At 47.1% G+C, this 27,320-nt stretch overlaps 1 protein-coding gene across 2 annotated transcripts; it reads right to left on the bottom strand.

The window, feature by feature from the left end:
• On the bottom strand, positions 656–24,233 carry TMEM231 (transmembrane protein 231). Of its 2 annotated transcripts, XM_003126861.6 has the most exons (7): positions 23,639–23,876; positions 23,363–23,538; positions 8,781–8,909; positions 8,293–8,436; positions 4,535–4,616; positions 2,672–2,777; positions 656–2,301 (listed from the first exon to the last, which is right to left on the bottom strand). In XM_003126861.6, the coding sequence occupies exons 1-7, from the start codon at positions 23,775–23,777 to the stop codon at positions 2,121–2,123; spliced, it is 957 nt and encodes a 318-aa protein (XP_003126909.4). In that variant the 5' UTR covers positions 23,778–23,876; the 3' UTR covers positions 656–2,120. The 2 variants fall into 2 exon arrangements, with proteins under 2 accessions (XP_003126909.4, XP_005664394.2); XM_005664337.3 differs by having other exon boundaries at positions 23,363–24,233.

Below are 27,320 nucleotides of genomic sequence, written 5' to 3'. Positions count from 1 at the left end.
TTAGGGATTTCCCCTGCCAAATATTAATTGTCTCAAACCATGACTTAGCCAGCGGATAAAATCCTATATATTTCTCACCTTTGCCTCCTCTGGCACCTACAACGTGCAGATTCAGGTTCAGAGCTGGCAAGGGGGGATCTGTAAATAACTTGATATTCACTAGACGCAGCTGTAATTTTCCAGCCTGTGGTTTCCACATGCCGTGTGGATTCCACCAAAAACTCACGTTTACTTGGGGCTGGGCCAGAAGGCTGTGGCCAAAGAGCTAACAAAAGCTCCACGGTCTTTGGGCAGAGCCCTGGCAAAGCAAGCCGCTAGTGAGTAACCCGGAGAGGTGTGTCCGGCCTCTGCCCTCCCTGTCCTTCCCCTTTCCAAATGCCTGCCCTCTAAAAAGCCACATGCAGCCTTGCAGTTTGAACATTTTAATTAGAAAGTTACAAAACATCGTGGCTCTCTGTACACATTTTGCTTGAAAATAACTTAATAAAAGGCAAAGCCGTGTTTATACATATCTCTAGCTATCTTTCCTTACCTCGTTACGTTTTGGTGATTCAAACCAGAAATGATTTTTCACTTAAGTCTCAGGGAAAAAAAACTTTAGGCATAACAACAGCCCTGACTATTAAAAGAAAAGGCAGAGGGGCCAGGGTTCAGCTGTTTTTGTGCGTGAATACGTCAAAGGCGCTTTGTTTCCAAAACTCTTTATTTTGGTCAGCCTGAAAGAAGAGGTGCTTGGGAAGTAAGACCTGAGTCTCCAGGGGAAACTGAGGCATGCCATGTGCCCATGAGTGTGTGTGTGTGTGTGTGTGTGTGTGTGTGTGTGTGTGTGTGTGGATGGGCATGAAGTGTAGGTCACAGAAGCCATGTCCTTCCAGTGCCAGTGACATCTCGGTGTCACAAAGCAGGTCCAGCAGTCCTTAGGGCGAGGTCAGTTGTTCCACAGGCGACAGAGGCTGGTTCCAGTGGCCTCGTCTGCAGACACTCACTTAGTCATGAGGGTAATTTGGCTGGACTGTGTGTCACTCCGCTAAGTGGCTTGGACTCCCCGGGCTAGCATCCTTTTCGTCCCCTCCCTGCTCCTCGGGGGTCCTCCCCAAAGCGGCCCCCTCTGATGGGCGTCCTGCTGGCCCTGCAAGTAAACTCTGTGGTTGTCAGGCAGGGGGAGCCCACAGCAACAACAGCGCCTCTGTCCCCCGTGTCCTTTTCAAGAAGGGGAGGGCTGTCAAGGAGAAGGAGTGGCAAGTGTCCAGGCTGTTGGGCGAGGGCCAGAGAGAAAGAAGCTGTTGTTAGGCTCCTTACTTCCCCCACCGGGGCCAAGGGGCTTGTGAATGAACCAGCCCGGCGGACCGCAGCCCGCTATTCCAGGGGCACAGACGGAGGGCCGAGAGCCAGGCACAGCAGGGCAGGGATAAAGGGCTGTTGAGCTGGGCTGCTGACAGACGACTGTCTGTTAGGCTCAGGGCAGGTGGACGGATGGTCCTGGTGACCTCAAGTCGCCCACCCTGGCGCACGTGCACACATGTGCTCCGGAGCGCTCCCCGGTTTCGCTCCAGGGGTCCGGTTAAAGGCCTCTCAGTTCTGGAAACGAGTTCTGAATGGGAAACGTCGATGCCCAGGAGGGCAAAGTGCTGGTGATTTGCATATCTATCACCAGGGGGCCCTGGAAGGAGTAAGAACCGTGGTGGACACTGGGGGGAAAGAAATGCAGAGCGCTTTTCTCAGTTCAAGGGAGGAAAAGTCTTTGCTTGACCAGAGATGGGACTCTTTCCAAGAGGTCTGAACTGACTGGGGTTTTCTCCTGACATTCAAGTCTGAGGCAAAAAAAAAAAAAAAAAAAAAAAAAAAAAATCCAAAAACAAAAACCAAAGCAAATTACAGCCTTCAGGAACCCTCAGCCCGTTTCCACAAACTAGTCCCTGATTATTTTTGTAGGCGCTTAGAAGATATGGCATTTGTGTAGAGGATAATGAGACAGGATTGTTCTTTGTCTCCGACACGGGAAATCACAGAGGCGGGCAAGTGTCCAGGGCTTCTTTTTAGAAATTTCGTAACATGGCAGGTCTCGGGAGGCAATGGTGAGACAGCCAGGGTCCGGCTTAGAGTTTTCCGAAAGGGTCTTCTTAGGATAAGTGCTCCTTGTATGGTTCTCCCTGCGACCCTGCTGTGACAGGGACTGTGGTCACCACCTGATTTTGAAACACAAACCTCTTGATTCTTTCAAACACCCAGAGGAAGATGAGCAGGATACTGACATACTGGACCCAGGCAAACTTTATCATTTCCCAGAATCCCGGGAGATAAGTACCAACAGTTAAGGAATCACAGATGACATTTTCTAAGTAAATGTTAAACCAGAGGTTTAGTTGAGACAGAAAATGACAAAAATGTTTCAAATACCCTTAAGATAAAAGAGACAATAAAAGATTATTAAGACATAAATATGGATGCTTCTGACCTAGAAGAACTGCTCAAAAAGAAATAGGAACAGGAAATGAATTTTTTTTTTTTCTCTGTATCAACTGCAGACAAACAGAGTCATATCTGTGAGACTCCAGTGGCAGCAATTTCCAATCTGAGACTTCCCACATCTGTTCCTTTTGGGGACAACTGTGGAATCCTTCTTTTCTTTTGTGAAACCGAGCTCCTGTTGGCCCTTTACCAGAAAGGATATGAAATGACTTCCACAGGGTATCGGATGACAGCATTAATTACAAATGGAGCTTCTGCAGCCCTTCCCACCAGCCAGATGGGGTTGGGGTTGGTCAGGATGGTGGTTACTGCAATACAATCGGGACTTAGTCCATGAATGCTCTTTTAGGCAATAAAATAGTCAAGGCTATAAGAACAATCTGACCTCAGGCAAATTCTACACTGCAGAACTCATCCCCAAGAAATAACTTTTTTTGGTCTTTTTTTTTTTTTTTTTTCTTTTTCTAGGGCCACACCTGCGGCATATGGAGGTTCCCAGGCTAGGGGTCGAATCGGTGCTGTAGCCGCCGGCCTACACCACAGCCACAGTAATGCGGGATCCGAGTCGTGTCTGCAACCTACACCACAGCTCACGACAACACTGGATCCTTAACCCAGTGAGCGAGGCCAGGGATCGAACCCGCAACCTCATGGTTCCTAGTCGGATTCGTTAACCACTGAGCCATGACGGGACCTCCACCCAAGAAATAATTTGAAAGGAAAGAGAAATGGAACATGCAGAGTTGCTCACACATTATTTGTTAAAATACTTGTCAGAATACATTAAAAACTTGAAAAGTCTGTGTCTTCTACAACTGTTGAATGGCTAAGCAAAAGAATACTATACTACCACGAAAAAGAAAACCAATTAAAACTTTGTAGCCGTGTGGGGAAATATTTATATTACAAAGTACAAAAATAAGGTGGATCGTAAAGTGTCTCTAAACTATGATAAGAGCTGTATAAAAAAAAAAACCTGTGTTTGGACAAAGACTGGAAGCCATAAAGAGAAAAGTTGACTTGTAGATAAATGGGGGTTTTTTTGGCCACGCCCACAGCATGTGCAAACTCCCAGGTCAGGGATCAAACCTGCACCACAGCAGGGACAACACCAGATCTTTAACCTGCTGGGCCACCAGGGAACTTCTGTGGATAAATGTTTTTAAGGTGATCTAAAATCCCTTTATTTGGGGAATAATGCTGCTGGTGTAGTACATAAAATCAGAAGGAAATACTGGAATTGCAGTCCCCTGACTTGGTATATGTCAGTGAAGAGTATCTATGACGTCTGGCTGCCAAGCAACGCTTTAGATGCCTTTAGAGAAAACCTCAGACCACCAACCAGCCAGATGTGCTGAGCCAAGCACACAGGCTGGCCTGCGAGCTCCTCCGCTGTGAGGGATGGACCCCCTCTGCCTTCCAGCCCGAAGCCTGGGTGCTCGCTCCTACTTCAGCCGCTGCCATGTGAGTCGCTCACATGCCCTATTTCCACCTGAAAACTATGGAGAGCAGCTTGTCTTTGGCTTATTTTATACGTGTGGTGCGGGGAGCACCTCAAGGGTGGCAGAGAATTGGCAGGAACCTGCTGGAGCATGGGAGCAGTGGAGGGGAGGGATAGGGCGTGAGGGAAAAAAGGAGAAATCCTGAGTACCCTGTTCACCTCCCACGACTAAGCATTCACTGGTTTTGATTTTTTTTGTTTTTGTCTTTTTGCCTTTTCTAGGGCTGCTCCCCGCGGCATATGGAGGTTCCCAGGCTAGGGATCTAATTGGAGCTGTAGCCACCGGCCTACACCAGAGCCACAGCAACGCGGGATCTGAGCCACGTCTGCGACCTACCCCACAGCTCACGGCAATGCCGGATCCTTAACCCACGGAGCGAGGCCAGGGATTGAACCCGTAACCTCATGGTTCCGAGTCGGATTTGTTAACCACTGCGCCACGGTGGGAACTCCTGGTTTTGATATTTTCACATGACAAGGGCTCCACTTCTGTTTCTTTCCCACACCCCCATTCATCTGGAGAGTCCTTGAGAAGCAGCTGAAAAAACTCACGCCAGGACTCACCGTTCCTTTCCTGATAGGCAGCAACAATGTGGGTGAGGTCGTAGTCCCGGGCGAAAGGGCTGCTGCTGTTGATCACAGATACCTGGATGCAGCAGGAGGGTGTGGGGTGAGCGCTCAAGCCACTTCTCCTCCCCTTTTCCTACCCTCCTGCCCCCCGCCCCCTGGGCTGACCTCAGAGACCACCCTCTGGTGCTCGGTGGCCTACTCCTGTACCAACAACCTTTTCTTCAAGGATGAAGGGACTCTTTTGCTACAATTTAAGTCATTTACTCTTAGTCTTTTCTTCTGCAGTGATGGAAACAAGGGGTCCATGTCCACTATGCACCGGTTTTTAAAGTTATTTCTAAAATACTCATCTTGGAGTTCCCGTCATGGCTCAGCGGTAAAAAACCTGACTAGTACCTGTGAGGACGCGGGTTCGATCCCTGGCCTTGCTCCACGGGTTAAGGATCCGGTGTTGCCACAAGCTATGGCGTAGGTCGCAGATGCGGCTCGGATCCCACACTGCTGTGGGCTGTGGTGTAGGCCAGCAGCTACAGCTCCAATTTGACCCCTAGCCTGGGACCCTCCATGTGCCACAGGTGCTGCCCTAAAAAGCAAAAGAATAAATAAGATAAAATTCTCCTCTCTGCTCTGATGGAGAAATGATTCCTTTAATTTTTTTTTTTTTTTTTTTTTTTTTTTACTCTTTAAGGCCACACCTGCAGCATATGGAAGTTCCTGGGCTAGGGGGTCAAATCGGAGCTGCAGCTGCCAGCCTACGTCACAGCCACAGCAACGCCAGATCCTTAATCCACTAAACGAGTCCGGGGAGCAAACCTGCATCCTCACAGACACTATGTTGGGTTCTTAAGCTGCTGAGGCACAACAGGAACTCCTCTAATTTTTTTTTTTTCTTTTAAGGGCCACACCCATGGCATATGGAAGTTCCCAGGCTGGGGTTTAATTGGAGCTGCAGCTGCAAGCCTACACCACAGCCACAGCAACGCGGGATCCTTAACCCACTGAGTGAGGCCAGGGATGAAACCCGCAACCTCTTGGTTCCTAGTCGGGTTCGTTTCCGCTGTGCCACGACGGGAACTCCTCTAATTTTTAAGAGATCACATTTTCAACACCTTTGTCTTTCCCTTGCTCTTGCCTGGATGCTCTCTAATTCATTTTTTTTTTTAAAATACAGAGATGGAGGAGTTCCTGCTGTGGCTCAGTGGTTAACGAATCCAACTAGGAACCATGAGGTTGCGGGTTCAATCTCTGGCTTTGCTCAGTGGGTTAAGGATCCGGCATTGCGTGAGTTGTGGTGTAGGTTGTAGATGTGGCTCGGCTCTGGCATTGCTGTGGCTGTGGCATAGACCGGTGGCTACAGCTCTGATTCGACCCCTAGCCTGGGAATCTCCATATGTCACGGGAGCGGCCTAAGAAATAGCAAAAAGACAGAAAATAAAATGAAATAAAATACAGAGATGGAAAAAAGACAAAATGCAAATAGCAAGCAATAATTCTCTGAACAAGAAAAAGATCTGTCCTCTAATCTCATATTCCTGTTGGTACAACCTAATACACAAACCTTCACAATTAATACACAAAGCTTCAAGTAAAAAGTGCTTTTTATCTTATAGCCCCCTCCTTTTTTATTTATTTATGTATTTTTTGTCTTTTTGCCTTTTCTAGGGCTGCTTCCCTAGGCATATGAAGGTTCTCAGGCTAGGGGTCGAATCAGAGCTTTTGCTGCCAGCCTACACCACAGCCACAGCAATGCCACATCTGAGCCGCGTCTTCAACCTACACCACAGCTCACAGCAATGCCGGATCCTTAACCCACTGAGAGAGGCCAGGGGTTGAACCCGCAACCTCATGGTTCCTAGTCGGATTCGTTAACCACTGTGCTGCGATGGCAACTCCCGCTCCTTTTTTAAAAAAATGTATGTTGGAGTTCCCTTTGTGGCTCAGCAGAAATGGATCTGACTAGTACCCACGAGGATGGGGGTTTGACCCCTGGCCTCGCTCAGCGGATTGCTGTGAGCTGTGGTGTAGGCTGGCAGCTGTAGCTCCGATTAGACCCTTAGCCTGGGGAACTCCATATGCCGAGGCAAGGGTGCGGCCCTAAAAAGAAAAAATAAAGAAATAAAAATTTAAAAACAGATGTTGATTACAGCTATGGTGACCACAGATGCCAGTCTGTCTGGAACAATCCTGGTTTATGTCTGTAATAACTGATAACATCTCACTTTCATTTTCAAAAGCAGCCCAGCCCAAGTGATATGGGCCCCCGGGTGATGAACTAAAGGTCTGGGATGAGGGATCAACTGCGTGCGTTCCGGCCTCAGACAGACAAGTCACAGCTCCATTACTTTCGAGCTGGTGGACTCTGGGGAAACGAATGAATCCCTGTAAGTCCAGTTTCCTCAGGAGCGAGAGCAGCGTGCATGCTCTCAGCAGACCCGTCCGAGTGCTTGCAGCGTGGCAGGCGCTGTTTTGAGCACTGGGGCGAGATGTCGGGTGTCAGGGCTTTTACCGCCGAGGGGAGATGGCGAAGAACAAGCTGAAACCCTCGCCTAACGTTTCAAGTGGAGATAAGAGTAATCTGGGTGAGAGAGGTGAACGCCCTTTATGTCTTTTTATTTTTTAAGGGCCACCCCGGAGGCATATGGAGGTTCCCAGGCTAGGGGTCAAATGGAGCTGTAGCTGCCGGCCTGCGCCACAGCCACAGCAGCGCCTGATGTGAGCCGCACCTGCGACCTACACCATAGCTCGTGGTGATGCCGGATCCTTAACCCATGGAGCGAGACCGGGGACTGAACCTGCGTCCTCATGGATGCTGGTCAAATTCATTTCCACTGAGCCACAATGGGAACTCTGTGAATGCCCTTTCGATGGAGCATCAAAAGGACTGTGCTCAGGGGTTTGAGCGGGGCCCAGGGTGGAGCGGCAGAATAGGCACCGTGGATCCGTGGCAGAGGAAGAGTTAAGTACAACAACCCTGAGGCAAGAGCTGCTGTGTGGCCTGAAGAAGGGCAAAAAGGCCAGTCTGGCTAGAGAGGAGCCAAGGGCACAATGATGGGACAAGTGGCTAGAGAGCTGGGAAACTGTAAGAGAGGGCATCTCGTAGGGAGGTTGTGAGGATTAAATAAGATGATAGATTTAAACCTCTTAACTCAGGGCTGGCATGTGTTATATGCTTGACAAAGGGAGGCTGGTATTCTTCTTCAAATGTTTTGCATGCACTGGAAAAGACTTCCTGGAATACACCGCACGCACACGTGTGTGTGTGTGTGTGTGTGTGTGTGTTTGCGCACACACAACCAAAAAGTATAGACAATTCAGTTCTTAGATAAAGACAAAATCAGATTTTCCCTCCGTCTCCTTTCAGATATAAATTCAGGGGTAAGTATCTACATTTTTTTAAAAAAATGTGGCACATGGAAGCTGCTGGGCCGGGAGTGAATCCAAGTGGCAGCTGCAACCTACACTACAGCTGTGGCAATGCCAGCTCCTTGAAGCCACTGTGCCCGGCCAGGCACTGAATCTGGGCCTCTGCTGTGACCGGAGCCGCTGCCGTTGGATTCTTGACCCACTGCCCCGCATCAGGAACTCCCTGTCTCCATGTTTGGAAAGGATGTGTGGCAAGAATTCCTCGGCAATCCTTTGCTGTGCCACCCACAGAGAGATGCCATTTCCCAGCTTTCCTTTCTTCCTCGTCCGAGACCTTGAGAAACACTGACATACAGAAATGAGAGATGGGCGGCGAGGAGCCTCCTTACGTTGTATCGCACGTCTAGGCCGCGGTAGCTTAGAGGCTGCCTCTGCTGCAGCCTCAGGTCTCCGTTCACATATAACTGGGACCCCGGAACCGCGAAGGAGGCCTGGAGAAACGCCATGCTCTGCATCATAAAGGTCGACATCCTCTGAAATCATGAGAAGAGAAGATCCCTTCTGGTCAGATCCAAAGGGCTCTAGGCTCTGCGTGTCACTGTCTGTCCTGGCTGTCCCTGGCTGTCCCTCCTGTCCCCAGCTTAGCCACGGAGGAAGCACTCGGCCTCGAGCCCTCTGAGCTGTGCATCGTGCATGGAAATTAATATGACCTCAATGAAAACCATTCAAATGTAACTCAAGCAGTTAAAATCCGAACACCGCCTCCGAAAAAGAGCCTTCTGCAGGGTGGGTGTTCCTGGAAGACAGAAGGGGGGAGGGTTCTGTTCCTTTGAAAGACAGAAGGGAGAGGACGAGCTTCTCCAAGGAAGTGACTCACGTGTAGTTGGTAGGAGAAGGTCAAGATGAGCTGCACACCAAGGACATGCTCCGTGGACCGCAGGGGAAGCTCCAGTTTAAAATGTAACACGTCCATCTTCCCATCCTGGTTCCTGTCTTCTTCTCTAGTCTAGGAAATGCAAAAAAGGCCGGGACCCTGGTCCTTAATAAGGCTGGGAGGACCCCATCTCACTGATGGGCACACGCAGTGATGCAGTTCTGCCACACACAGGCACTGTCTCCCTCAAGAAAGAGAAGACAAACATAAATCCAGACACACGGAAACATAAATCGGTACCGAGGAAAGAGACACGTGTGCATGGCCCCTGAGCTGCATGCTGGCACTTCTCAGATAACTCTGGGACCAACTTACAGGGAACCGGATGTGGCAGTAGAACAATGAAAACATCTGGATGCATTTTTCTTTTCCTTCCATTTGTTTCGTTTTGTTTCTTTTCAGGGCTGCACCAGCAGCATATGGAGGGTCCCAGGCTAGGGGTCTAATTGGAGCTGCAGCTGCCAGCCTATGCCAGAGCCACAGCAAAGCTGGATCCTTAACCTACGGAGCAAGGCAAGGAATTGAAACTGCGCCCTCATAGATACCAGTTGGGTTCGTTACCACTGAGCAATGACGGGAACTCCCTCTTTTTCTTTTTACTTTAAAATTTTTTTTTTAAATTTTTTTTTAAAATTTTTTAAAATTTTTTTTAAATTTTTTTAAAATTTTTTTAAATTTTTTAATTTTAAATTTTTAATTTTTTAATTTTAAATTTTTTAAAAATTTTTTAAAAATTTTTTTTAAAAATGCCGCACTCACTGCATATGGGGATTCCCAGACTAGGGGTTGAATTAGAGCTGTAGCTGCTGGCTTACACCGGAGCCCCAGCAACACAAGATCTGAGCCAGGTTCGTTAACTGCTGAGCCATGATGGGAACTCCCCTCTTTTTTTTTTTTTTTTTTTTTTTTTGTCTTTTGTTGTTGTTGTTGCTATTTCTTCTCTTTTCTTTTTTAATGACAGTTGCAATGTTTCTTTCTTTCTTTCTTTCTTTTTTTTTTAATCTTTTTGCTATTTCTTTGGGCCGCTCCTGCAGCATATAGAGGTTCCCAGGCTAGGAGTCTAATCAGAGCTGTAGCCGCTGGCCTACGCCAGAGCCACAGCAACGCAGGATCCGAGCCGCGTCTGTGACCTACACCACAGCTCACAGCAACCCCGGATCCTTAACCCACCGAGCAAGGCCAGGGATCAAACCCGCAACCTCATGGTTCCTAGTTGGATTCGTTAACCACTGTGCCACGACGGGAATTCTTGCAATGTTTATTTCAAGTTCTCTCTTGTTTTTGTTTTTCTTTTTTGCTGCATAGGCAGCATGTGGAAGTTCCTGGCCCAGGGATTGAACCTGCACCACACAGCAGTGACCAGAGCCACAGTGGTGAGAACGGAGGAGCCTTAACCTGCTAGGCCATCAGAGAACTCCCTGGATGCATTTTTTGTTTTTTGTTGTCTCATTTGATCTTTTTTGCTTGTTTGTTTGGCTGGTGGTGTTTTCCTGGGAAACAGGCCTGAGTTTATATGGAACATTTCAACAGCACATCAGAACTGATTTCTATTTCTCTAGAAGTCAACTTTTTAATTTTTTTTTTTTGTCTTTTTGCCTTTTCTAGGGCCGCTCCTGTGGCATATGGAGGTTCCCAGGCTACGGGTCTAATCAGAGCAGCAGCCACCGGCCTACGCCAGAGCCACAGCAACGCAGGATCTGAGCAGCGTCTGCAACCTACACCACAGCTCACGGCAATGCCGGATCCTTAACCCACTGAGCAAGGCCAGGGACCGAACCTGCAACCTCATGGTTCCTAGTCGGATTCGTTAACCACTGCGCCACGACGGGAACTCCTAGAAGTCAACTTTTTAAAACAGAAGAAACATCCTAATCATAATGCATTCCTCAAACAGACTCAGCAGGAAAACACTCAGCCCTATTTATATATGCTTTAACCACAGTGTCTTTGCTTCATATTCTCCATGGTGGACTGATGTCAGGGCTTTCAAACAGAGAGCCTCTTTTAGCAGCAATCAATACACTAAAAAGCAAGCTAAGTAAAAATCAGCAAGGCAATAAAACGACACAGGTACTTTATAGAGGATGAACATGAGAGGAGGGGAAACAGAGATCCAAGGAGAAGCAAAGACAAATGACAGCTCATCAAAGAAAAACCCAGCCTCCAGGCTCACCTCACAGTGACCCTAACGTGACTAGCAGCAAAGACAGTTGCTGAAATGTGACACGATTCCTTGGCACAGCTCTGGATCTTGTTGCTACAACTGGTCCTTTTCCACCATAAGTTCCCAGAAGGATTCTGCTATGGTGTAGCAACATTCTCATCTGAATTCCTCATCTACGATTCATGTGGTTTTGCCTCATTATCTTTATGCGGGGGAAGAGATCCTTTGTTCTTTTTCAGGCTAATAAGGTCGTTTGAGATAGAGATAGCTCAGTTTTCCAAACCTTTCAATCATTTCTTTCCTTCTAGACAATAATGCCCTTATCCTGGGTCTTGTTATAGAGAAACCTACCCTCTCTCTTCTGTCGGATACTATTTTCTCTGTCCTGTTCCATCAGCTCTGCAGGTGTAGGGGAGGGCTCTCTGTTACAGGGTTGATGATCAAGTTACCCAGGCAATTATGTATTAGTAATCATGAGTGGGATGGAAAAGAGGCTGCCTTGTCTTCAGCGCGTTTTTCCAGTCTGTATCTGGGAGGACTTGGAAGATAAAGTCAGGTCGACTCTCTGGTGTGTCCATGGCTTCTAGAACTTGAGGGTTGAGGCTTGGGCAGGAAGACAAAGATCAAGACCTCCCAAGGGAGGACAGTGGCCAGGAAGGAACTGCCAGAAGAATCAAGACTCTAACATAGTCTGAGAGGGAGAGACACACATTTCATGTGACTTTTTTGGTAAGTCTAAGGTAAGCAGAGCAAGTACTATCCCCATTATATGGATGAGAAAATCAAGGATCGGGACGATTAAGGGATTTATGGAGTATGGCTAGGAATGGTAAACACATGATACGAAACCACGTTTTTGACTTCAAATCTCGTCCTCTTTCCAGGACTAAAATGTCCAGACTTCAACTCAAGGATTAGATGTTGGGTAGGACAGATCTTTTTTTTTTTTTTGTCTTTTTTTTTGCTATTTCTTGGGCCGCTTCCCGGGGCATATGGAGGTTCCCAGGCTAGGGGTCGAATCGGAGCTGTAGCCACTGGCCTACGCCAGAGCCATAGCAGCGCGGGATCCGAGCCGCATCTGCAACCTACACCACAGCTGACGGCAACGCCAGAACCTTGACCCACTGAGCAAGGGCAGGGATCGAACCCGCAACCTCATGGTTCCTAGTCGGATTCGTTAACCACTGTGCCACGACGGGAACTCCATGACAGATCTTTTGTCAAAAAGCCAGTGTCAGAGTTTCTGTTGTGGTGCAGCAGAAATGAATCCAACTAGGAACCACGAGGTTGTGGGTTCAATCCCCTGGCCTCACTCGGTGGGTTAAGGATCTGGTGTTGCCATGAGCTGAGGTGTAGGTGGCAAACTTGCTTCAGATCCTACGTTGCTGTGGCTGTGGTGTAGGCCAGCAGCTGTAGCTCTGATTCAACCCCTAGTCTGGGAACCTCCATATGCCGTGGATGTGGCCCTAAAAAGCAAAAATAAAAAAATAAATTAATTAAAAAAAAAAAAAGCCTGTGTCAAAAGCTTGAGTGTGGAGCTCCTGCTGTGGTGCAACGGGATTGGCGGCATCTCTGCAGTGCCAAGGCCGCAGGTTTGATCCTGGGCCAGCACAGTGGATTAAAGGATCTGGCCATGCCACAGCTGCGGCAGAGGTTGGCAACTGCAGCTCGGATCTGATCCCAGGCCCGGGAACTCCATAGGCCGCAGGGTGGCCAAAAAAAAAAAGGATGACTGTAAGGTTGTATGCTTGTTTGTACACTTTTACTCCAAGTTCACAGAGGACAGAGATCCAGCACAGCACCAAAGCTCGTGTCTACTTGTTAAATGTACTCATTAATCTGTCAAGTGTATTCGGAGGGTCTGCTATTTGGTAGGCCCTGCTTCAGGTGCTGGGATCGTGATGGCACACATAACGGACAAAGTCTCCATCCTAACGGAGCGGACAGTCCCAGCCAGGGAGGCAGAAATCCATACACAAATAAATTTGTGCTAATATCAGGTAGTAATAAATGCTGCAAGAAAAATGAAGCAAGCTAAAATTAGATTATGACCAGGGTAGAATTTAACAGACATTTTTATAGAAAGTATTCAGGGGAGTTCCCGTCGGAGCTCAGTGGTTAACGAATCCAACTAGGAACCATGAGGTTGTGGGTTCGAACCCTGGCCTTGCTTGGTGGGTTAAGGATCTGGCGTTGCCATGAGTGGTGGTGTAGGCCGGCAGCTGCAGCTCCGATTAGACCCCTAGCCTGGGACCCTCCACATGCTGTGGGAGCGGCCCCAGAAAAGGCAAAGAAAGAAAGAAAGAAAGAAAGAAAGTATTCAGGAATGGTGGACTATCTGAGAAGTCAGGTGAAATGCGGCAACAGGGCACAGAAACGTCTTGGGGCAGAGTGACCCAGGCTAACAAAGCACATGTGCTCTGCTGGGTGAACGTGGGTTGGTGTTTGAGAGAATCAGATGAGGCCCATGCAGCTGAGTGGGGTGCGGGAGACGGAGAGAGTGGAAGATGAGTGCCAAGAAAGGGCCACGGGCATGAGGGGGGTGCAAACGGTGCATCTCCCACCGAGGACCTGTCACCAGGGAAGACTCTCGCTCCCTTGGGGCTGGCAACGTGGGTTATACTGCTATGCTATCACTTGGACCACTGACGAACCCAATTACCAAATTCCATTTACTTCAAACCCAGCTTAACCCAGAATGCAAGTGTTCAAAGAGCTAATATTGCTTGAACACAAGTTCAAGGTTAGCAACTCAAATCCAATTGATGTGTCTAAGTAAGGAAATTCATAAATCATACCATCATCTTATTTCTATAAGGTATATGTGCAATTTGGAGCAATTTTTTTTATCTTTTTAGGGCCACACCCGAGACACATGGATGTTCCCAGGCCAGGGGTCCAATTGAAGCTGTCGCTGCTGGCCTGCACCACAGCCACAGCAACGCGGGATCGAGCTGCATCTGTGACCTACACCACAGCTCATGGCCACGCCACATCCTTAACCCACTGAGCAAGGTCAGGGATCGAACCCATGTTCTCATGGATGCCAGTCTGGTTCGCTAACTGCTGAGCCATGATGGGAACTCCTCGAGCAATTTTTGTATCCACAGATTGCCCTGTCTTGTCCTTCCACATACCCAAGAGAAACTTATTATTACTAGTAATAGTAATAATTAGCAAAAATTAGAGAGGTAGGTACTATCATACTCTTCACACACTGCGGACAAGACAGGGTACAGAACCCAATGGAAGAACCGGGGTTAGAACTTAAGTTTGCTGACTCCTAATTCTGTAATAGCCCACATGAACCTTAATTTCAAAGATTTCTGACGGTTAAAACAGATGAATCCTTTACAGATATATGTGAGATCAATACTAACACACCAGATGGGATAAATACAGGCATGGCTGCATTTAGTCAATGCCATCAGTCCACCTGTATCAAGCAGGGTCCAATCAGGAAGAAACTAAACAGTTATTTTAACAGAGGGAATGTAGAATACAGGATAATTAATAATATCAGTAATGATGGACTAAAAAGGCAAAAGGGGACACATTGCAGGGTAACTGCCTGGAGCTGGAGAAGAAGGGGAAGGGGCTGGCATTACTTCCAGGAGCTGGGACTCGGACCCTAATAAGGGAGTGCTGCGTAGCTGGTACCTTGGAGCTTGGAGGGAAGACCCAGAGGGAATCTATGCGGCTGGAAGGAGGATGCACTTCTCATTTGCATCACCCCAGTGCTGGTTCACCCAGGCTGCAGTTTCCACTTTGCTGCCACTCTCAGAACAAGGCTCACCATGCCTCCTACTGGCAGAACCTAACAAGGGAGCCAGGGGGCAGAGAATGTGGTTTTCAGTATCTCAGCCTGAGCATCACAAAGCAGAGTATAGGAGGGTAGGTTTGGAGCTGAGACAGGACCTGATAACAAGCACAGCATCTGAGTGTGAGCGTAGCTGTAAGTTTAACTAGTGCCATGGTTTCCAGAGTGTCCTGACTTGCAACACTTTGGGGATTTTATAGTATTTGATAGTTTGCTGGAATTTTATTTGGCATTTGTTTTCATACTTGTTATTTCTTAGAGTCATTGAAGGTCATTTTGCTAGTTTATACCAGGGTCCACTTTACCATATACCGACACCATGTGGTGTCCCCTTTTTTTTTAAGCTGAAAATATTCTTTGGCACCAGTCTTTCGATCTCCAGCAAAGTAGGAACCCCTACTCCATGACTCCTAGACTTATAAAATCCTTGCTACCTGTATTTCAATGAATCTAAGGTATTACCAATTATAAAATGTACCATTATTTTATATATGAGTAAGAAAGCCAACAATTAAACTATGACACAATGCTAATCATTCAGAGTATTTTTTTTCCTTTTTGGCCGTGCCCGTGGCATTCGAAAGTTCCAGGGCCAGGGACCGAACCCACGCCACAGCAGTGGCCCTAGCCACTGCACGGACATCACTGGATCCTCATCCCACTGCGTCAGGCCAGGGATCGAACCCACACCTCCACAGGGACCTGAGCCACTGCAGTCGGACCCTTAACCCACGGTGCCACAGTGGGAATGCGACTACTTTTAAGTGCCTCTTGAACCTTCCTTTACCTGCTTATCATTTGGTTCTTCGTGTTAACATAATGTTTTAGTATCATCTCTAGGGTTTTCTTTCAAGTTGCTGATGTCTCTCTTACAAGCTTCCAGGCTGGCACTTCTGGTATTTGCACATATGTAGGCAAAGGGGACTAGCCAAACATGCCTTTTGGCCAAGAGCTATTTTAAGATACCCTAGACAGGGAGACACACTTTGACTTCTGAGATGTGAAAAAACATGTCTCAGACACACAGTGCTCTCCTCTCCTCTTCCTGCAACTTCCTAGAGCCTTCGGCCCCCATATCCTCTGGGTCACAGACACGAAAAGAGCCAACTCAGGCTCCCTGAGGGAAAAAGGTCACTGTGCTTTTTTTCTTCTCTTGTGGGAAAGAAGAAACTTGACTTTGAAAGCATGAAAGGCTTAAGGACTTTAGAGAGGCTGTTGAAGGTGAGCTGACCAAAGCAGAAGCGAGGCCATTTCTGACTTCCTTGGCCTGTTCCCAAATTAGCAACTGCAAAGCCATCGCCTAGCGTTTAGCCAAAACTTGACCTAAAACCACTGCTTCCTTGGCTTTCTGGGCAGTGACTTAGGTAGGCTGCAGTTAGTCTAGCTGTATGTTCAGAATTAGAAAAGGATTTTGTTGCACTAACAGTTAAGAGTATAAGATGCTGGGAGTTTGGAGTTCCCATCGTGGTTCAGTGGTTAATGAACCCCAACTAACACCCATGAGGACGTGGGTTCGATCCCTGGCCTCGCCTCGCTCAGGGTTAAGGATCCGGTGTTGCTGTGACCTGTGGTCCAGGTTGCAGATGTGGCTCAGATCCCGAGTTGCTGTGGTTGTGGTGTAGGCCTGTGGCTACAGCTCCGATTCGGACCCTAGCCTGGGAACCTCCAGAAAAGGCAAAGAAAAAAAAAAAAAAAAGATACTGGGAGTTTTCTAGTGATCTAGTGATTAGGATTCAGGGCTTTCCCCACTGTAGTGCAGGTTCAATCCCTGGGCTGGGAACTGAGATCCCATATCAGTCTGCTACCTGCCCTGGCCAAAAAAAAAAAAAAAAGTGTAAGATGGGAATAAGAAATCCTTGAGCTGTAGTCCTGACTATTCACTTGAGAGAAATTATGTCACTTTTCTGAGTCTCTTCCATTTCATCTGTAAAATGAGGGTATAACCTCTACCTCACAAGCTAACTTATGCTTTTGGGCCACCCAACAGCATAAGGAGGTCTGGGGCCAGGGAGCAGGTCTGAACTACATTTGTGACCTACGCTACAGTTGAGGCAATGCTGGGTTCTTAATCTACTGTGCAGGGCCGGGGATTGAACCTGTGTCCCAGCACTGCAGAGGCACTGCTGATCCCGTTGCACCACAGCAGGAACTCCACTATGAGGCTTAAATAGATAATATATGTAAAAAAAAAAAAAATTACCAGCTAACACTTTACCAAGTGATTGTTCAAGGCCAAGTACTAGCAGAGGACTTTAAATGGATTATCTAAGAGGAAATGCTCAGAGTAAGCCAGAGGCTCAGGACATCAATAGCAACTGTTTTTTTGTTTGTTTGTTTTAGGGCCGCACACACAGCACTTGGAGGTTCCCAGGCTGGGGGAAAATCGGAGCTGTAGCTGCTGGCCTACACCACCGATCACGGCAACCCCGGATCCTTAATCCACTGAGCGAGGCCAGGGATCAAACCCGAGTCCTCATTGATGCTAGTCGGGTTTCATTAACCACTGAGCCACGGCAGGAACTCCTCAGTAGCAATTTTTTTAAAGATTTATTTTATTTTTATTTTTGGCTGGGCCTGCGGCATTTGGAAGTTCCTGGGCCAGGCATCGAGGCCTCCACAACAACCAGGGCTGCTGCAATCAGATTCTTAAGCCACTGCACCTTGGTGGGAACTCCTCACTTAGCATGTTTTTGAAGTTGATCCACGCTGTAGTCCCTATCATGACTCCTCTCCTTTTTGTGGTTGAGTGACATTCTTTGTACAGATTCAGTACATTTTGCTATCCATTCACTCGTGGATGAACATTCGGGCTGCTTGCACTTATTTTTTGAATTGCTATTGCTATTGTGCATAGTGCTATGAACATTTGTGCACACGTTTTTGTGTAGACGTGTGTCCTCAATTCCCTGGGGTGCACGCCTGCCTAGGAGTGGGAATGCTGGGATACGAGGTAACTGTAGGTTTGACTTCTTTAAGAACTGCCAACTACTGTCCAAAGTAGCTATGCCATTTTATATACCTACCTATTTTTAAATTTTTACTGTTTTTTTTTGTTTGTTTGTTTGTTTGCTTCACAGCACTTTCTGAATTTTTCCTTTAAAAATTGTTGTCATGGGGAGTTCCCACTGTAGCTCAGTGGTAAAAAGCCTGACTAGTATCCATGAGGTTGTGGGTTCAATCCCTGGCCTCGCTCAGTGGATTAAGGATCCGGCATTGCCATGAGCTGTGGTGTAGGTCGCAGACACGGCTCGGATCCCATGTTGCTGTGGCTGTGGCGTAAGCCGGCAGCTACAGTTCTGATTCCACCCCTGGCCTGGGAACTTCCATATGCCACAGATGTGGCCCTAAAAAGATCCCCCACCCTCCCAAAAATTTATTGTCACGGAGTTCCTGGTGGGGAGCAATGGGGATGCGGCACCTTGGGAGCACTGGGAAAACAGGTTTGGTACCCAGCCTGGCACAGTGGGTTAAGGATCTGACGTTACCACAGCTACAGCTTAGGTCATAACATGTCTCTGATCTGATCCCTGCCCAGGAACTCCACGTGCCTTGGTGTGGCCAAAAAAAAAAAAAAAAAATTTGTCATTATAATTTAAAAATCTTGAATATGTGTTACATTCCAATGGTATAAAATTAAAATGGTATAAGAGGGTGTATGGTGAAAAAGCTTCTCTCCCACCTTAACCTCAGACATCTAGTTCCTCCCTCAGCACAATCAATGTAGTCAGTTTCTTTTGAATTCTTTCAGAGACAGCCAAAGCAGACATATAGGTATATGTATATACACACGTTCATATATATTTTTTGTTTTTTCTACTCTTTTTATACAAATGGAAGCATATTATATAAAGCTTTTGTTTTTTATACTTGTCAGTTTCTCTTGGAGGTAATTCCACATCAATATATATAAATCCATCTTCAGTTTAAAAAAAAAAAAAAAGCTCTGTGGGGAGTTGTGGCTCAGTGGTTGACGAATCTAACTAGGAACCATGAGGTTGCGGGTTTGATCCCTGGCCTTGCTCAGTGGGTTAAGGATCCAGCATTGCCGTGAGCTGTGGTGTAGGTCGAAGACACGGCTCGGATCCTGCATTGCTGTGGCTCTGGTGTAGGCCGGCAGCTACATCTTGGATTTGACCCCTAGCCTGGGAACCTCCATATGCCACAGGTGCGGTCCTGAAAGGACAAAAGACAAAAAAAAAGCTACGTAACATTTCACTGGGTAGATGTACCACAACTTCTTTAATGAGTTCTCTATTGCTACATAGATTGTTGACTAACTTTTTTTTTTCTTTTTCAGCCACAGCCAAAGCATACACAAGTTCCCAGACCAGGCATGGAATCCCGGCGACCTACGCCACAGCTGAAGCAACCCTGGATCCTTAACCCATGACACCAGGCCAGGCTAGGGAGTCAAATAGGTGCCTCCACAGAGACAAGCCAGATCATGAACTCACTGCACCACACGGGACCTCCCATGTCTTTTGATGTTACAGACAGTGCTGCCATGAGCCATTTTTCAGGCATGTCATTTTACACATGTGCAAAAACCTTAGGATATTTACTAGAAGGAGAAGCAGGCACATGAATTGGAAATTTCGACAAATATGGAGAAATCATCCCTCAAAGAGGTGGTATGAATCTACACTCCCACCGGTGACAGACGGGAGTGTGCTTGCAGGCTTCCCTATATCTGGCCCACAGTCCTACCAAAATTCAGTTTTTGTCTGATAGATAAAAATGGATAGATAAAAATGGTATCTCAAACACAGTCTCTTTTTTTTGGCCACACCCACAGCATGCAGAAATTCCTGGGTCAGGGATCGAACCTGAGCCAGAACAGTGACAACACTGGCTCCTTAACTCACGAAGTGTGCCACAAGGGAACTACTCGATGTGTTTTTTTTTCTTTTGAGCCACACCTGCGGCATATGGACATTCCCAGGCTAGGGGTCAAATTGGAGCTGCTGGCCTATGTTACAGCCACAGCATCACCACATCTGAGCTGCATCTGCAACCCACACCACAGCTCATAGCAACACTGGATCCTTAACCCATTGAGCGAGGCCAGGGATCAAATACACGTCCTCATGGATACTTGTTGAGTTCTTTACTCACTGAGCCACAACAGGAACTCCTCTTATATCTTCTAACTCATTTATTTGTATCTCAAAGAGCTCAGCCAGGAAAAAAACAAATGATTTACTGAGAAAGACTGTTGATGACAATGTTATAAGTTACTATTGAAAAAGGCTTAGAATGGAGTGGGGAAAAAAGCTAAGAAAAAGGAGCTTTGGTTTTATGGTAGGGTTTTCTTTTTTTTTTTTTTTTTTTTTTGGTTTCTTCAGGGCTGTACTCGTGGGATATGGAGGTTCCCAGGCTAGGGGTCGGATCGGCCTACACCACAGCCACAGCAACGCCAGATCAGCAACGCCAACCTCATGGTTCCTAGTCAGATTTGTTTCCACTGAGCCACGACGGGAACTCCTGGTTTTATGTTTTAAAATGTAGAATTACCCAGTGTTAAAGAGCACTGATAGTTCTGGCCACCATAAAAACAGGAGGTAGTTTTGGCTTTATAAAATCGCAAGACACACACACACACCAGAAGCTGGGGGTTGGTGGGCAGTGATCCTGAGGGAGTGGTTTCTGTTTACCGAGATAAGAGGCTAACTAGCAGTACCGCTGGGAAGCCAACCGGTTGTGGAAGATGAACAGGTGAATAAAACTGAGAAATGAAATATTGCCTGCCTGCCTTATCAGTAAACAAAGGATGTCACAGAGATTGCAGTCACCTCTGAAGGGGAGCCCTGAGGGAACTCAGGAAGGAAGCTAAGAATACCTGCCTTCGAACAGCCATCAGGCTGCAGCCACACCGGATGGCGAGCCCTCAGGAGGTGAAAAGCCAGAGAGCTGAGGTGCCCAACAGAGGAATGGTTTCACTGAGCCCTGACTCTTCCATCTTCCCAATACAAAGAAATGTGCTAAATTTCTTGAGATATCTAGTTTTTTTTTGGGGGGGGGTGCTGTACTCCCATATGGAGGCTCCCAGGCTAGGGGTGAAATCGGAGCTGTAGCTGCTGGTCTACACCACAGCCACAGCCACACCAGAGCCGAGCTGTCTGTGACCTACACCACAGCTCATGGCAACAACGAATCCTTAACCCACTGATCGAGGCCAGGGATCAAACCTGGTCCACATGGATGCCAGTCAGATTCGTTTCCACTGAGCCATGACGGGAACGCCCTGGTTTTCTTTTATTAACAGTAATCTGTGTGCCCTTTGCTGCAAAACTCCTATGTATCCCAGCTCCCCTCCTTTCCTTAGAGTGGGTTTTCTCAGGGTTACCAGAGAAGCGGTCTCCTGGGCTTAAGTCCTCAGTTTTGTCTACTGAATATAAAACAGAACTCTCAACTTTTAGGTTGAGCAAATTTTTTTTTTTTGTCTTTTCTAGAGCCGCACCTGTGGCATATGGAGGTTCCCAGGCTAGGGGTCCAATGGGAGCTGTAGCTGCCGACCTATGCCAGAGCCACAGCAACGTGGGATCCGAGCCGCGTCTGCAACCTACACCACAGCTCACGGCCACGCCGGATCCTTAACCCACTAAGCAAGGCCAGGGATGGAACCCGAAACCTCACGGTTCCCAGTCAGATTCGTAAACCACTGAGCCACGATGGGAACTCCTCCTTACTGTGTTTTTTATTTGCTTGCGTAGTTTTCTGTGTACTTTTACAATTTCAACATACAGTTTCTATTCCAATTTCTCACAATGTGATGTTTAAAAGTAAAAGCAAATCAAATATCCACCAACAGGAAACTGGTTAAATCCATTACCACTTTCTGTATCGATTACTTTGCAGACCTTAAAAAGAAGTTTGATTAACAAATATTGATACATGGGAAGTTCCTATTGTGGCTCAGTGGTGATGAGCCTGATAGTATCCATGAGGATGTGGGTTTGATTCCTGGCCTCACTCAGTGGGTTAAAGATCCCGAGTTGCCATGAGCTGTGAGGTAGGTCACAGATGTGGCTGATGTGGCTTGGATCCTGCTCTGCTGTGCCACAGGCTGGCAGTTGAAGCTCCAATTCAACCCCCAGCCTGGGAACTTCCATATGTCCCAGGTGTGGTCCAAAAAAAAAAATGAGACATGCAATTCTAGACATACTGAGTCTACCCACATGGAATTAGGTCTAGCAGGGGAGAGATGAGAAATAAATGAATTATACACAAATACTGATATATGTGCCAAACTGGGTCTTTAATTTTATGTCATTATATATACCTGTAACTCTTTAATAATTTACAAGGAGAATTCATAATCATAAAAAAGGTAAGGAAAGTTAAATATTCATAAAAAATCTGAATCCTATTTTGCTTGTGGTTATTCATATGAACAGTCAGATTACTTTTTTTTTCATTTTATTAAGTTGCTGGGAAAAATCTTATTTTTTTTTTTTCAGCTACACCAATTTGGCTGTAGGCCAATCATCTCAGAGGTGTCTAAAGAGATCCAACTTTGAAAGAAGAAAATCCAGAATTTTCCTACTTTCAAAGGAAAATGTCTCCTGAAAATGAGCGTAAAGGGGTGGGTGACTATAAAGGAAGCATTCACTTACCTCGAATCAGACACTAGATTACAGGCAGTAAAAAACTTCGTTTTCACCCCCAGACGGCGGCAGGATGCAGCAGCATCTCAGGAGGCAAGCCCAGGGAGGCTGGACTGGGCCAGCAACAGTCTGGGGAGGTCACTTAACCAATCAGCGCCTCTGCTTCCACATGTCAGTCTGCCTAAAAATACCCGCCCTTTTTGTTGCTACTGCTTGCTGAAGCACAAGCCAGCTGCAAGAACGAGTAATTAAAGAGAGCATTAGACATTCGCGTCATGGCTCAGCGCTTAACAAGTCTGACTAGCATCCGTGAGGACGCAGGTTCAATTCCTGACCTCCCGCACAGGGTTACGGATCCGGGACCTGGCGTTGCCATGAGCTGTGGTGTAGGTCGCAGACGCGTCTCAGATGCCTCTTTGCTCTGGCCCTGGCTTGGGCTGGCGGCTACAGCTCTGATTAGACCCCTAACCTGGGAACCTCCATATGCTGCGGGTGCGGCCCTAAAAAAAAAAAAAAAACAGAAAAACCAAAAAAAAAAAAAAAAAAAAAAAGAGAGAGAGAACGTCAACTGGCTTTCACGACTCAGCAACTTTCGCGACCACGCTTCCATCAGGCCACGCCCACGGAAATGGGGGCCAGAGACAGGCTGTCCGCAGGCTATCAGTCTCTGTGTGGGACACACACCCTGACAGCAGTGACTAATTTTCTCGGGGGTGGTGGACGGCTTGGAGAATTCGAATATTACAAAATATTTACTCCCCAGGAAATTAAATATAAGCTTAGGCCAATGAGCCTGTACACACAACTTCTGTGGATTCGTAACTCCTTCAGACCCAAGCAGGGCCCCCAGGGACAAGGACCCGGACCGCCCAGCTTCCTCCCACGCATGCCCCTATCCCCATCTCCATCCATACACCCGCCCAGAACCACGCACCGAAACGAGCGGGACGCGCAGGTGATCCCCCTGCAGTCGGTTGAAGGCAGGGAACGTGCTCCAGGCCAGGAATCCGCCGTGCGCGTGCTCAGGTCCCAGCAAGGCCACGAGCAGCACTTGGTGCTGGAAGCGTACGGTCGGCTGCTCCTCGTAGCTACTCCGTTTCAGCCAAAACCCTGAGGTAAAGAGGGCAGGAGGCAGAGGGGAAGAGGTTAGGGAGGCCGGCGGGAGCACCGGGGAGAATCCTGTCGCGCACTGGCCTTCAGGCAGGCTCACCGTGGCTCCGGAAGGCCACCAGCAGCGGTGGGATGTACGTGAGGGCGGTGGCCAGCAGCAGGAACAGCGCGGCCTTGGAGCAGAGCCCCGCGCGGTAGCCGCGCTCCACCGGGTGAGAAAAGAGTTCGTGGAGCGCCATGAGCACAGGTCGGAGTCGGGCTGCGCGTCCCGGACCCCTCCGCGGTTCCAGAGACTCGACCAACTTTGGCTTCTCCTGGTTGCCATAGCCTTGGTCTCCACGGCAACCGCAGGCGCGGGGAAAGGAACCAATAGCAAGGAAGCTGGCTTTGGTGGGGGTGGGGCTAACGGGGGGCGGTACCCACTGGTGGATCGTAGTCCTAGCTTTAAGCGTTAGGCGCCCTTTCCTATAAGCTGAGCAGAAATGGAATGTTCCGTGCCCCCAAATCTTAGCATCGCCCTTGTTAACATTTGTGTCAAATTAGATTTTCATAAATATTAAAGTAAATACCTGCATAAGTGTCATCTGTTAATCCCCAATGTGGTTCACTGTACACTGAGTCCAGTAACGGCACACCTTACATTGGAGGAAAACAGTGTGGTCCTGGACCTGGTCACTCCTTTGTATCCAAATGTACCTTTTTTCTTTCTTTCTTTTCACTTTTATTTATTTATTTGTTTGTTTGTTTTTAGGGCCGCATCCGCAGGCATATGGAAGTTCCCGGGCTAGGGGTCAAATAAGAGCTGCAACTGCCGCCTACAGCACAGTTCCAGCAACACAGGTTCTGAGCTGCGTCTGTGACCTACACCACAGGCCATGGCAATGCCAGTTCCTTAACCCACTGAGCGAGGCTAGTGATCCAATCCACATCCTCATGGATGCTAGTCAGGTCCCTTACCACTGAGCCAGGGCAGGAACCCCTGTCTCCAAATTTTCTAATGCTTTCACTAGTCCATAGCAAGACAGACACCGAAACAGGTCACAAAGCACCCTGCTCTTCAAGGGATAAGGATAATTACTATATAGCTCTACTATACTATGTTATAGTTGAGCACAGGCTTGACGACCTGTTTTGGGGAAGCTCTGGCCCTCTGCAAAGTTAACCTTGGTGTGTCACTTCATTAAAAGCTCTCCCTAGTATTTCAAACAAGGCAGAAGGATCTTTTTTTTTTTAAGGGCCATACCCATGGCATATGGAGGTTCCCAGGTTAGGGGTCAAATTGGACCTACAGCTGCCAGCTTATGCCACAGGCATGGCAATGCAGGATCCAAGCCATGTCTGCAACTTACACCATAGGTCATGGCAACACCAGATCCCTAACCCACTGAGGGAGGCCAGGGATCAAATGGATCCTCATGGATACCAGTCTGATTCGTTTCCACTGGACCACAATGGGAACTCCCAGGATTTTTTTTTAACACGTTCAACAGCCAACTTCTTTATCAAAAGGACCCGAAGAATCAAATGTCAGTGCCAAGAGATAGTGTGAGGTTTGTTATCAGAATGGAGTCCAGCAGTAGACGCTCCTATTTCAAAACCAACCTAGAAGTGCTTTTGTCTTCTAGTTTCATTGGGATATAACTGACATACAGCACCATATAAGTTTAAGGTGTACAACATAATGATTTGACTTACATACATCATAAAATGATTACAATAAGTTTAGTGAACCCTTCACCTCATATAGAAAATTAAATAGAAAATATTTTTCCTTATAATAAGATCTCTTAGGATTTATTCTCTTTCTTTCATATGTAACCCAGTGCAGTGTTAATTATATTTATCATGTTGTACCTTATATCCCTAGTACTTATCTTGTAACTGCAAGTTTGTACCTTCTTTTCATCCAATCCCCTCTTCCCTCCACCCTGATTCTGGTAGCCACAAATCTGATCTCTTTTTTTAATGAGTTTGTTTATTTTTGGAAGTATAAGTGACCTACAACCCTATTAGTTCCTGTTTCACAGTATGAAGTATTTCTACACATTTCTTTTTTTTTTTTTTTTTTTTTTTTTTTTTGGTCCTTTTAGTGCCGCACTTGCGGCACATGGAAGTTCCCAGGCTGAGGGCCCTGAGCCACAAGGGGAACTCAAGTATACCTATACATTTAAAAACGATCACCATGAGAAGTCTAGTTACCATAACCTAGAAGTGGGTTGTAGATGAGGAAAACAGCTGAGATCCTAACAACACAGAGAGAGGTCAAGACCTCCCTTATGCGAGAACTATCCAGAGTCCAAGCTGACAATGTCAGCAGCCATAAGATGTTTCTGACATATCTGGTCCCGTACTATATATTCTTGCTTTAAAGCTTTTCTGAGGTAGCAACACAGCTGTAAAAAATTGATAGGCTTAAATCTATGTTGCGATTCTGACCTATTGTATCTGTGCTTTAAGCGAATGTCTTTCATTTATATAACCATTAAAATAAAATTTAGAGGCGTTCCTTTGTGGCTCAGTGGGTTAAGGATCTGGCAGTTGTCACTGCTGTATCATTGGTTAGAGTTTTGGGGTAGGTTCAGTCCCTGGCCCGGGAACTTCCCCAGGCCATGGGTGCCGCCACAAAATTTAAAAATTTAGGGAGTTCCCATCGTGGCTCAGCGGTTATGAACCCGACTAGTATCCATGAGGACACAGGTTTGATCCCTGGCCTCGCTCAGTGAGTCAAGGATCCGGGGTTGCTATGAGCTGTGGTGTAGGTCGCAGGCATGGCTTGGATCCAATATTGCTGTGGCTGTGGTGTAGGCCGGCAGCTACAGCTCCGATTTGACCCCTAGCCTGGGAACGTCCATATGCCTGTGGGTGTGGCCCTAAAAAGACAAAAATAAAATAAAATAAAATAAAAATTTAGAATAGATGATTATTTTTTGTTTGTTTTTTGTCTTTTAGGGCCACACCTGTGGCATATGGAGGTTCCCAGGCTAGGGGTCTAATTGGGGCTGTTGCCACTGGCCTAGCCACAGCAACGTCCAAGCCGCGTTTGCAACCTACACTACTGCTCACGGCAGTGCTGGATCCTTAACCCAGTGAGTGAGGCGAGGGATCAAACCTACAACCTCATGGTACCTAGTCGGATTCGTTTCCGCTGCACCACAACTGGGAACTCCTAGAATAGATGACTCTAATGTTGCCTCCTAGGGGGCTCTGCTCTGAGGAAGGAGGTGTTTGCCCCTAAAGCTCCTTTCAGTAGAAGGAAACATACTGTAGCTAGTGTCAGCTTATTCATTGCTGAAAGAGGGAGCTGACTACTAAGGAGTCAGGTGAATGCAGTGCTTCAGCCTCCCCTGAGATGCCATGAGCTTTGCAAAAGTATTTAACAATATAAGGATATTAATACTTACTCTTTGCTTCAATGATTTGAGGAAGCTACTTTTTGGGGTTTTATTTCAATTCTTTGAGAGAATATTATATTTTGTTTGTTTGTTTTGTTTTTTAGGGCCGCACCTGTGGCATGTGGAGGTTCCCAGGCTAGGGGTCAAACTGGAGCTAGAGCTGCCGGCCTACGCCTCAGCCACAGCAACATGGGATCCAAGCCACACCTGTGACCTACACCACAGCTCATGGCAATGCCAGATCCTTAACCCACTGAGTGAGGCCAGGGATCGAACCCGCAACCTCATAGTTCAGATTTGTTTCTGTTGCACCCCCAATGGGAACTCTGAGAATGTTAGATTTTTTTTTTAAATGCTAAGGATTTGTGTATATTTTGTTATTTTCATACA

Source organism: Sus scrofa, chromosome 6, assembly GCF_000003025.6.
Source record: "Sus scrofa isolate TJ Tabasco breed Duroc chromosome 6, Sscrofa11.1, whole genome shotgun sequence".
Classification (NCBI taxonomy): domain Eukaryota; kingdom Metazoa; phylum Chordata; class Mammalia; order Artiodactyla; family Suidae; genus Sus; species Sus scrofa.
The sequence above is the reverse complement of the archived record's forward strand: the minus strand, read 5'-3'. Positions and strand labels throughout refer to the sequence as shown.

Excerpts from the sequence above, each read along its gene's own strand:
- TMEM231 (XM_005664337.3), bottom strand. The coding sequence starts at position 23,863 with ATGGCAACCAGGAGAAGCCAAAGTTGGTCGAGTCTCTGGAACCGCGGA. Across the intron at positions 8,910-23,362 it reads TGCGCGTCCCGCTCGTTTCG|ACTAGAGAAGAAGACAGGAA; the intron begins GTGCGTGGTTCT and ends TGCATTTCCTAG. Across the intron at positions 2,778-4,534 it reads TGCCTATCAGGAAAGGAACG|TAACCACCATCCTGACCAAC; the intron begins GTGAGTCCTGGC and ends ATTGTATTGCAG.